General features: G+C 42.3%; 1 protein-coding gene across 1 annotated transcript; it reads right to left on the bottom strand.

The window, feature by feature from the left end:
• Nucleotides 1-1,369: 1,369 nt before the first annotated feature.
• Nucleotides 1,370-9,877, bottom strand: LOC120027449 (proteasome subunit beta type-2-like). Its single transcript, XM_038972387.1, has 6 exons — nt 9,680-9,877; nt 8,764-8,886; nt 8,513-8,583; nt 2,242-2,404; nt 1,920-1,969; nt 1,370-1,588 (listed from the first exon to the last, which is right to left on the bottom strand). The coding sequence occupies exons 1-6, from the start codon at nt 9,768-9,770 to the stop codon at nt 1,460-1,462; spliced, it is 627 nt and encodes a 208-aa protein (XP_038828315.1). The 5' UTR covers nt 9,771-9,877; the 3' UTR covers nt 1,370-1,459.
• Nucleotides 9,878-11,029: the final 1,152 nt, after the last annotated feature.

Here is an 11,029-nt window from a genome sequence, read left to right as displayed (position 1 = left end):
TGGGAGGGTATGTGTGGGTAAATTAAGAAAAAAAACACATCATTTTGTACTTACTGTGTATGTTTAATATTAATGTTATTACTGTTATTATTGTATTACGGCATAAATGTAATATATTATTAAAGAATAACTGATGCGGAATGTCTGATGTTTTATCATTCACTGTCGATAATGGTGGAAGGTTGCTTTTCAAGGTTTATTCTAATACTTTAATACCTACAAACCACTGGCCATGAAATAAACCCTTCAAAATATGAATGGTTAAAGTACAATTTCGGGTGAATTTTTTAAATGTTTTTATCTCAAAAATAATTTCTTAAGATATACAATTAAAAATATTTACTAAAACGTTTTTGATAGAGAAAATTTGTTGCCAATTTAAAAAAATGCAATATTCTAAAAAATAAGCAATTCACCACTTATGATTAACCATAGACACACTACCCACCTCCCTTTCTCACATACACAAATTAATAATTACTGATGCGAACGTGCACCCCAGGGGCCACAAAAAATTCAGAGAGCCCATTTACGGCAGAGCGATGAAGTGAGAACGATCCCTCACCATCACAGCGGTAACTGTCACCGTGCCAGGCAGTCGCCAGCCCCACCGTTACCTGGGAGACCACCGCGACACCAGTGCACAACACCGCACCTCAGCTTCCGTCCCTCTCCCCCATCTGTTAAACTACCTCTCTTATCTGCTTGTTCTCTCCATTCTCTACACCTCCTTACCTGCCCCCTCCCTCCACATTACCCCAAGTGTCAATTCCCCCATCCTATCTCCCTGTGACCTACCCCTCCCCCTCCTTTCCTATATCTGACACTCAGCAGGGTTGTTCTCCATCTCTCTGTGCCTCCAGGCAAACATATGCTGCTGTTCCCGTCAGATTCCGGTGTGTTTGGGAGAGGAGGGATTGTTTAATGTTTATTAATCACCTGTCTGCGGTATAGGAAGAGAGAGGAGTTGGAGACACACTGGCTTGATGTTCACTAGTCTGGCTGTTTTCACATCCGGCTGCATAGCGGTTTCATTTTTCCTGAATGTAGAGGAAAATTGGGACTAAGTGTTGTGACAGCTAGGTAATAGGAGTTTATATGCTATGTATTTATCAAACACTTAAATATAGTGTGCGTAATACAAGCATAATAATGTGGTACTTAAATTGGAGTTCCAAGTCTTTTGAAATGACCCACATTTTACTGAGGTACATCACTTAAATAGCAGTAAACAAAAAGCCATATTATATGGCTTTTCACTTTCACTCATGGTTGACTATGCACGTACACAACACATACGGAGGCACACAGACAGAAGGCTGTTCTCTTTATAGGGGACACAGAGGAAAGCACCACGAGGACAAAGATATCTCAACGGTGTGTCACGTTTTATTGGAACAAAAAGAGCAAAGGTCTAGGGTACAAAAAAAAAGGTGGGCATTAGGGGTAAGCAGTGAGCTTAGGAACTTGGCGCCCGAGCAAGGGACTTGGCACCCACGGGCATAATCTTCTCCAAGTCATGGATGCCTTCCGTGTCAATCAAACGGACGCTGAAGGAGGGCAGGTTGAGGATGAAGCGCTTGTTCAGCTGGAGGAGACAGAGAGAGGAGTTCGGTCATGAGTCTTTTCATGCCAATGCATAGGGCGGCACTAGAATATATGAGAAAACAAAGCTATGTTCCTGTTATAGGTGATAGTTTCAGTTCATTGAACAGTTCTCGCTAAATGTAGTTTCCCTAAATTAGAGACGTCTCAATTTGATCAATTCAAGTAACTCGCACCCGACTGCCGCGCGGGAAATGATTCAACTGCAACGTGCGTCACAGCAACATCTCCAAACGTGATGAACTTTAATGTCATGAAACACACCGCCGTCATTCAGCTCGCTCTAAAACAGAGAAGGGAAAAAAAGAGCTCACCTCCTCAACGCACTTCTTCAGTAGGTCCACGGCTTCATCGCGAGTCAGATCTGAAGCACGAGATTGATTCGAGAGCGGGAGACGGGAATAAAAAGAGAGCAATATGACTCACTGCACATCCTGATGAAGTTTAACTTCAATACAAGAACTCTTCAATCATTTACTATTTAAATTCTGTTAAGTGTTGCGAGAGCGCCAAGAACACGGCGAAAGGAACAGGGGAAACAGACAAGAGGTTAAGAACAGAAGGAGGCAGAAAGAGGAGATGGAGGGCGATAAAATAGAGGAATAGTAAAAAGACGGATGGAGAACGAGATCCCACCTGGTCTGTAGTAGCGGTCGAGGATAGACAGGGTGAGGTAGGCTCCGTAGCCGTGGGCAGCGAAGGGGGCCTTAGCCAGAGCAGAGAGGTGGTCCATGTAGTAGAGCCCTGGGCCGTCCGTCTCATCAAACCCAGCCAGCAACAGGTTCACATGGTACGGAGTCTGGTGAGAGAGGAGAGAGGCATTGGTCAGCGAAGATGTGGAAAGCAATTCTGAGTATTATCGCGACATTATGGTATTATCGCGATATGAAGACATTATCGTGTGACGACAATGTTCTCACGATGGAGATGTAAGGAAGGACGATGAACTAAATGATCACACACACACACACACAATACAGTTCTTCGCCCACATCCGAACAACAAGGTCCAGTTTTCCTTTCCTTCGTTATTACCGTCCAAGGCTGATGCTCCGACAGCGACCAATAGTCAGTACCATAGAGACTAATTGATTTAATATTGCACGCCAACAATTTCTCTCTATGGTCAGCACATTAAAGGATCATTGCATAAGCTGGGTGCCAGACACTTTGAAGAGGCAGCGTATGATTAAGACCGCAACAGAAGGCAAATAAAATGTTGTTTCTTTCCAGCTCGCTCAAACGTCGCCGCTCCTAATTATCGGCTGTGATTTGGAAGTTAACAAAATAGGAGATTAAATAACAACAGTGGCGAAAAAGTATGGGGAGGGGTGTGAAACTGCCGTGACATGGAGGGGGGTTAGGTGTTGGAGAGGACTGGGGGGGGGGGGGGGGGGGGTCATGGTGTCACCATCAGTATGACATCTGCTGGGAGATGGCACCCCCGCTGCTCCCTCCATCACCCCCCCCCCCCTCCACTCCCGCCTTCACCCTGGAGTAACGCCAGGGCTCATTAAAAACTTCTGTAGTCTCGCTCTCCTTCCCTCTCCCTTAAATTACTTATTTCATCCTTCTAGCCACTCCGTTTCAATGAGCTCTTCCACACGCTCGCAATACTCTTCTTTCGCCATCCTCCCTCCTTTTGCTATGATCCCTCTAAAATCAGGACAAATTGAAGTTTCAGAAACCAGTCATGGTGTGAAACCAGTCATTCGACAAATGTAGAGTTTCCGTTTAAAAGGAGTCAAACCTAACGATGCTATGAAGTGAATGCTAAAAAAATAAATAATAATAAATAAATAAATAATCAGCAGCTAAGTGATACACATGAGCTGCAGTAACCTGCTGTAATCTGAACACCTGCCCCAAGTATCAATGTGTGTTAGACACTTGCACCAGGGGAAAGAAAGGCCGACTTGCCATGCTCCCTGTGGAGAGGGGTTGTGTGTGTGTGTGTTTGTCTCGCCAGGCCATGCCTGAACCCATTGGTGTGCCACGGAACACCCCAGTGGCATTACCCCCCACCCACCCGAGCGACACCTGTCTCACAGGTTACAACGTAACAATACAGCACAGGAGATGGCATCAAAATAACCCTTCCTCCCCATGTCACCTCAGAGGGCACCGACAACCGGGCAGCAGGCTCGTTAAATCCTGCACCTGACCTCACGCCAAGTCACAAACACGCACATGTTCAGAAGAACCTCGTAAAACACACAGAGAGAGATGGGCTGTTTAATATTCATTCAACTAAAAGGATGTACGGTTAGTTCTGGTGATGAAAGAGGTGAGCCGTAGTAAATCAACCCAACTCCGCTCGCTCTCCCTCTCCTCTTCCACGTGCCAGCGCTCGCTCCCTCTCTCCTTCCTGCCCTCCCTCCCTCCCTCCCTCCCTCTGTGCACCGTGCCCTCCCTCCCCCTCTCTGTGCACCGTGCCCCAGGACATGTTCTCTTTATTGGCATTTCTCCTCAATGTGCTGTATTAATTGTTCATCTGTGCTGGAACAGGGGAGTCGTGTGCAATATGGCACTAGTAATTATTTGTGCCCGTGCTGTACTAAAAAAAAAGAAAACCCCATATGTGACACTAGCACCACAAACTGTTGCCGTGGCCTTTTTGCTAAATCTTTAAATAAGCAAGAGGACTTACTTGTTCTTTTGGATACAACCCAAGAGGCTACATCTGACTGAGGTAATGGTTTACGAACCCTGTAAAAGACCATTGCCACTGAAATTTGCGGTCCATTTTTACAAATACAGTTTTGAAATACATAATGCTGTTAGTTGATTTCAGGTTTCTTTACAGTTGCTTGCCAGTGTTCTCCATCTTCCCTTCTCTCACACCATCTCTCTGAAGCTTGGCGCTTACTCCTGGGGTTATTGAGAGGCCCAGTTGTTGTTCTGGATCCCTGGTAGGTACACAGTGCAAGATCCGCCCCCCCACTCACACAATTCCAAGCTCCATCGCTACCACTTATCCCCCGAGGTTTCAAACCACAAGAGACATCCTCTTCGCTTAACAGCTTAGCTCACCTCCATTCAGGTAGACAAGAGAGAAAAAACATTAAAATGCTCAGGAAGGAGTGGAAAACATGTTTATGTAACATATTTGCATGTCCATATAATCTGGGGTGGGTGTGAATTGGGGAGCATAACTAAAGGAAGGTGTGGGATGTCGACGAGAAATTGCTTTAACAAAAAAAAAAAATCTCAATACTTTTGGGAACCCTGCGAGAACTGCGTATGAAAATTCAATATACATAAACAAGGATATTTTTACCACAGGATAAAAATATATATATACGGTATTACTGCCTTTGGGCGGGCATGTATTTCTGAATATTTTGTAATATTATCCAATATCTAAAGCACATATTGAACCAGCAGCAGCCTAACTAACACAGACGCTCGCACTCTCTTCTGTGCCGTGTTGACTTCTGGGTCTAGCTCAAAGCCCTCGGGACTGGCCCCCTCTCTCCCCTCCGTATCCCACTCCCTCGGCTCCCACCTCCTTGTGTCCCACATTCCCTTCTCAGCCTCACTAATTGTTTTTTGTAATTATTTTCATCCTTCTGCTATTGTGACAGGCAGCGGCTGCACTCTTCTTAACATATTAACCTCGCCACAACCAGATGAGATTTAGAGGGACGGATACGAGGAGACTTGACTCCTGTGTTCTTCACACACACACACACACACACACACACACTTCACTCCAAGGAGTGGTAGGACAGGGACCTGGTGGGTTGCATTACGTTTCTGCCGCAGGTGTTGCGTACCGTTGAGACAAGAGCGACACTTACGCCAATTCACAACATATTGACAAATGTCTCTGGATCAGTCAAAATAAACTCGCAGCCCACATCTCAAACTGATATAGTAGAGGTACACAGAGACAAAAATGGGTGGAACATGTGTGCTAGCCTAGCATGTCATGAAAGCAGTAGTTTTTTTTTTTGTTGCTACACTGGAAGCGGGTGACATGCTTGTGCCCAATTTTCATCTGAAACAATGGGAATGACTCATGCTCTGCTAAGGTTAAGTGTCCAGTGTAGTAGGCTCGTTAAGACTGGATTCCCACCTGAATGTGTGACAAAGGCTACGCGGCAAAAGCACAGAGCAACTTAGTAGTAACATAGTATAGTAGGCTGCGCTACATTGGAGAAAATACAAGCATTGGTCCACATTAAATAATGACATTGTCCCACTGTGGCATTGCTGTAACTTTACAGCACAGCCATGCACAATTACATAGGGGGGAAAAAAAATAGGGTAAGCTTACTTATTAAACCCACTCCCATCTTTGGACTTACAGTTGTGCAAGTTTCCGATATCAAAGCTCCAAAGCAAACTTTGGTGTTGAGGGGACCCTCAGATAACATCTTCAGATATATTTTGTACTTTCTCAGATAAGTGATCATACTTTATGTACAATTCATATGCTGATGATGCACATGATAGCATATTTCATGGGCATTAATACATTTCTTGCCAATTTAAAATACGGGTTTTTCCATGCTAGCAGTCGTGACTGCATGTCACAGTCTCACAGTAGCAACATAACTTGAAAAATAAAATAAAAAATAAAACATGTCAGCTTACATTATTAAAATGCATTCTCTTATTTGTCTGTTAAACCTTGCATTGTTATTCCCAGATGCCATTTTTGTAAATTTGAGATTTATCTTAAGTGGACTTAAAGGGCACAAAAAGCATTCCCTCTATTTATAATGGAAATAAAGAAATATTGTAGGGTGTCTAATCAAAAAGGCATATTTTGATCAATGGGGAAATAATATGTTAATTGTGTAGATACTCCTCTTAGAAAACCAATGGTGCAAACTAGGGATGCACGATATATCGGCGAACATATCGGAATCGGCCGATATTAGCTAAAAATGCCAACATCGGCATCGATGTCTAGTTTAACGCCGATGTTAAAAACCGATGTCAAAACTACCCTCCATACCTATATAATGTAGGTACACGACATAATGACGCCACGTAAAATTTTGCGCTACAGGTGCAAAATAGCATTCCTAACCTAGCCCACAATGTCTGCTGTGGGGATCGAGCAGTCAACAAGTCGAGCAGTCATTTGAAAGATTAAGACAATTTCAGCCGTTCTCTGTCGTCGGTGATGTTGGCTTTCGCTGACTGGTTGAGCACCAGTAGACACTTCCAAGTTCGCTATTTTTCAGATGTTGCGCTACTGCTATTAGCTTCACGACATACATACATATTATGGAATGCCATTTGGGTCTTTGCGTGTCAAAAAAGATACAGTAGCACTGTCAATGCTGTACAAAAAAGTCAGCAAACAAGCAAACACAGGCCACGAACGATGTGTTTACAATACCGCGTTGGTAATAATGCCTAATTTGTTCGACCGCAACTTCTGGGGTAGCTAGCTTTAGCTTGGTACTTAGCTAGCACCAATACAACCAACCTGAAAACAATGACCAGTAGAACCTGCAGTCATTTTCATTATTCTTAGCAATGATTTAGGAATCCTTGTGAGTAAGTATTAGCTAGGTTGCCACTTGTTGTTCGCATATTGAAATTGAACTTCATTTCATGAAAATAAATAGCTAGCCAGCTACTTAACCCTGTTGCCCAAAGCTAACGTTATAAGCAGCCAGCTAGCTTCATTTGGCTAGTGAGGCTGACTCGACCTGACCGGGGTATGTGTTGTGAAGCGTGCCACACTAAGGATAAGGCACAATAGTGGAATTTGCGGTTTGCCTTCAGAATAAAAGTATGTCATTAACAATAATGCAAAGGAATACAAGTAGTAGAATTATACCATACTTTTATTTTGAAGGCTAACCGCAAAGTCCACTGTGGCTAATCCTTATTGTGGCTAGTTTCACATAGATGGGTCCGACCACCAATAATCAAATAAGAACTGTCTTATAAATCAGGGTTATTTTAGATGACACCCGAGTTTGAAGGTAGGCCTTGAAATACATCCACAGGTACACCTCCAATTGAATCAAATGATGTCAATTAGCCTATCAGAAGCTTCTAAAGCCAGGACATCATTTTCTGGACTTTTCCAAGCTGTTTAAAGGCACAGTCAATTTAGTGTATGTAAACTTCTGACCCACTGGAATTGTGATACAGTGAATTATAAGTGAAATAATCTGTCTGCAAATAATTGTTGGAAAAATTACTTGTGTCATGCACGAAGTAGATGTCCTAACAGACTTGCCAAAACTATAGTTTGTTAACAAGAAATTTGTGGAGTGGTTGAAAAACGAGTTTTAATGACTCCAACCTAAGTGTATGTAAACTTCTGACTTCAACTGTATGTTGTGTGGTCCTCCCACTTTGACTCGGTATAGCATGCAGTTTATTAGGCTGCAGGTTAAATAAGTTACGGTGACATTCACAGCGTGGTGAAAGTGCATGGTAATGAGCTTGATACTCCTTTCCAATAAATATCAAGGGTCTGATTCTGGTGACATGATGATCGATGCTTGGCTGTTGTTTGACAAATGAAAATAATCTTGCTTTTATCCATAATAACCTTGTTATGTAGGCTATCCTACACGCACTGTATCTGCGAGCTGTTGACTACAGCGCACATGCCAAAACCAGAGTGGACACATTTGCTATATAGCACAACAGTTTGTGACAAACATTGGAAGAGTTGTTAATGCGATGGGAACACATTTAACTTACATTTTTTATTCTGTACATTGGAAAGTAATCCCAAAAGTATTTTTTTGTGCACTACGTCATCACGCACAGCCTGTTATCAACAACAAGTCTGTTTGATGGAAACATCTCTGGTGGGGAAACGTACATATCGTTTTATGCAGACTTTAGAATATTTGCATAAAAATCTGTTGCCAATTGGATGGAATCTTTGCTAGTGTCTGATTTGTTAGGCAAATAATTACCCTGCTTCGAAGGTAGTCTGCAAGGTTCTTGCGTGTGAAGTTGGCTGCCGCTTTTGGACTGAGTTCATAACCTGAAAGACAAGAGTCAAACGAAAGGAATGCCCATTACAGGTCACACGTAACCATGGAAACCCCATAACTCAAATCTTCCATCTATATTTTAAGATTAGAAGCGTAGTGGTGCCATGAATAATAGGGCTACTAAGCCATCTTTATTTTGACACCAGAGAAACACAAGAAAGAGAACTTACCGTTTCTCATTTTGTAGAGCTGAATATTCTTCTGGATGTACTCTGCAAACTGCACTGTGTCACCTGCCTCTCCCACACATAGCAATAGAATCTTGTCACTCAGCTTGAACATCTTGTCTTGGTCTGAGGGCGATAGACAAGGTGTTAGTTATTCAATCACACACACCAGTGACATGTTCAACATGATGCATGGAAATACTAAAGAAAAAGAAAACACTATTTTCCTAAAATGTGTTTGATTACAAATAACTTTCAGATCTTTTTGACAGAGGAAAATATTGCAAGTCATTTTGATAGTAATCTGGGCCTACTTGTGTGCACTCCTTGCCGAATTCCACTTTCACAATTCGAAGAATCAAACTACCTAGCTGGCTGGCTAACACACTAGCTAGCCTTTTTACCTATCTAACAAGTTTGTAACCCACCGTTTTGAGTTTGTGAACATGCAAGTTAGCAAGCTAGGTAGACAGTCCAACACGATTGTTCCCAACACACTTAGTCGCGTGAACAGTTAAAATCGTGCAAGATAGACAGATAGTTAACGTTAGGTGAGAACTGAAAGCATAGATACTGTTCTATCATTTCTGCTGGAAGCCACATCAGTCAGTTAAGAGTGTGTGCTTTTCCGATCTCGACTCATTAGCCAATGAGAAAGGAAGCTCGCTAGTTAGCTAACTAACTAGTTAGCTATTTAGCTCAAACAGCAGATGTTAGCTAGTTAGGCTAGAATGCATAATTTACACAACCATTCTAACTAGTAAGTTAACATATGACTCAAAAGCGAAATTTATGAGACAAATATGTTGGACCTTCTACTAATTTTAAACATTTTATGAATTAGTTAATGGCCAACAAAAGCCGGTTAAATAGCTAGTTGGCTAACTGCAAACGAGCGAAGTCATAGTCATAACGTTACCCTGTTTCATCTGAATGATGCTGTTGGCGGCAATATTATCAGCAGCAACCAGGACAAAGTCTTGTCCCTGAATCCCGATCAAATATTCCATACTGTAATTTATGGGTAACAATTTTAAGGAAGTTTTTCTTGAGCAACAACTCAAACTCGTTCGTACACTCAGATTACGCAGCAAAACTGTAATAATTGGCGCAAGATGTTGACGTCATGATATATGAAGCTTTTCTCCTTCTCATGTGACCCAGGTCTGGTGCCACTGAAAGCCTACTGCAAATCAGAGCCCTCTGCTGAAAATGATTAATGTACTACGGTCTATCTCTGGAATATACAGACTACTTTCTTTTAATTGAAGTGGGGTGTTTAATAGCCTAAAGCAAGATCAAAAACAAAGAAACACCAAAAAAATGTGAACACGTTTTAGTCATTTAGCAGACGCTTTTATCCATAGCGACTTACAGGAGTCATGATGGTTAAGTGCCTTACTCAAGGGCACATCGACAAATGTTCCACCTAGTCGGCCAGGGATTTGAACCAGAGACCTTTCGGTTACTGGCCCAACGCTCTTAACCGGTAGGATACTGCTAGGCTTAACACACACACACACACACACACACACACACACACACACACACACACACACACACACACACACACACACACACACACACACACACACACACACACACACACACACACACACACTGATTAAAAGCAAAATTCCCTTTTTGTAATGCATTTTTGGATTATGCAAGGCATCTTTTTTGCTTTGTCTTTTTATTGAGTTTGAAATCAGTTTGCTCTGTTTTTCAAGCGGGATTGCTCTTTCAGTTTGTTCTTTCCAACCCTCCAAACCTCCCAACTCTGTAGCCTGCTGAAGGAAGGTTAGAAAAGGATAAACACTCAGGTTAGAAAGCCATAAACACACAATTTGCAAATGGATTTAAACTGTGTGCAGAAATCTCAGCATTACTCATCATTAGTTTTCTGTCTTTTTTTTTTTGTCTCTCTGGGCTCTGTAAACCTCCAGTTTGAGCTCTCTGAAATGCACCTTTTGTAACATTAGAAATTGCTATGCAGTTGCTCGAGCTCCGACTGTCAGGCACCCTTTGTAGGCTTGTGTATTTTTAACAAGTTATTCATATCTACTTGTCACAATGAGTGAGAGTTATAGATGTAGAGATGTGAGGAGTTTTTTTGTGCACAAGCTACACTCAAACTGGGTGCTAGAGTTATTGATTTACAATTCTGATGTGTTTTGGCTTTGTGTGTTGGCAGGCTGACTTTGGAAGCTGGATACTTTATACTCATTTTCATATTTCTCTCTCTCCTCTCCTATTTCACTCTCGGCAG

This window comes from Salvelinus namaycush, chromosome 32, assembly GCF_016432855.1.
Source record: "Salvelinus namaycush isolate Seneca chromosome 32, SaNama_1.0, whole genome shotgun sequence".
In the NCBI taxonomy this organism is placed as follows: Eukaryota; Metazoa; Chordata; class Actinopteri; order Salmoniformes; family Salmonidae; genus Salvelinus; species Salvelinus namaycush.
This window is presented reverse-complemented; position numbering and strand designations above follow the sequence as displayed.

Bases quoted from the DNA above. Each gene is read 5' to 3' on its own strand.
- LOC120027449 (XM_038972387.1), bottom strand. From the start codon at position 9,770: ATGGAATATTTGATCGGGATTCAGGGACAAGACTTTGTCCTGGTTGCT. The intron at 8,584-8,763 runs GTAAGTTCTCTT...CTTGTCTTTCAG, and splicing joins GCTCTACAAAATGAGAAACG to GTTATGAACTCAGTCCAAAA. The intron at 1,970-2,241 runs GTGGGATCTCGT...CTCGTGCTTCAG, and splicing joins CGACCGCTACTACAGACCAG to ATCTGACTCGCGATGAAGCC.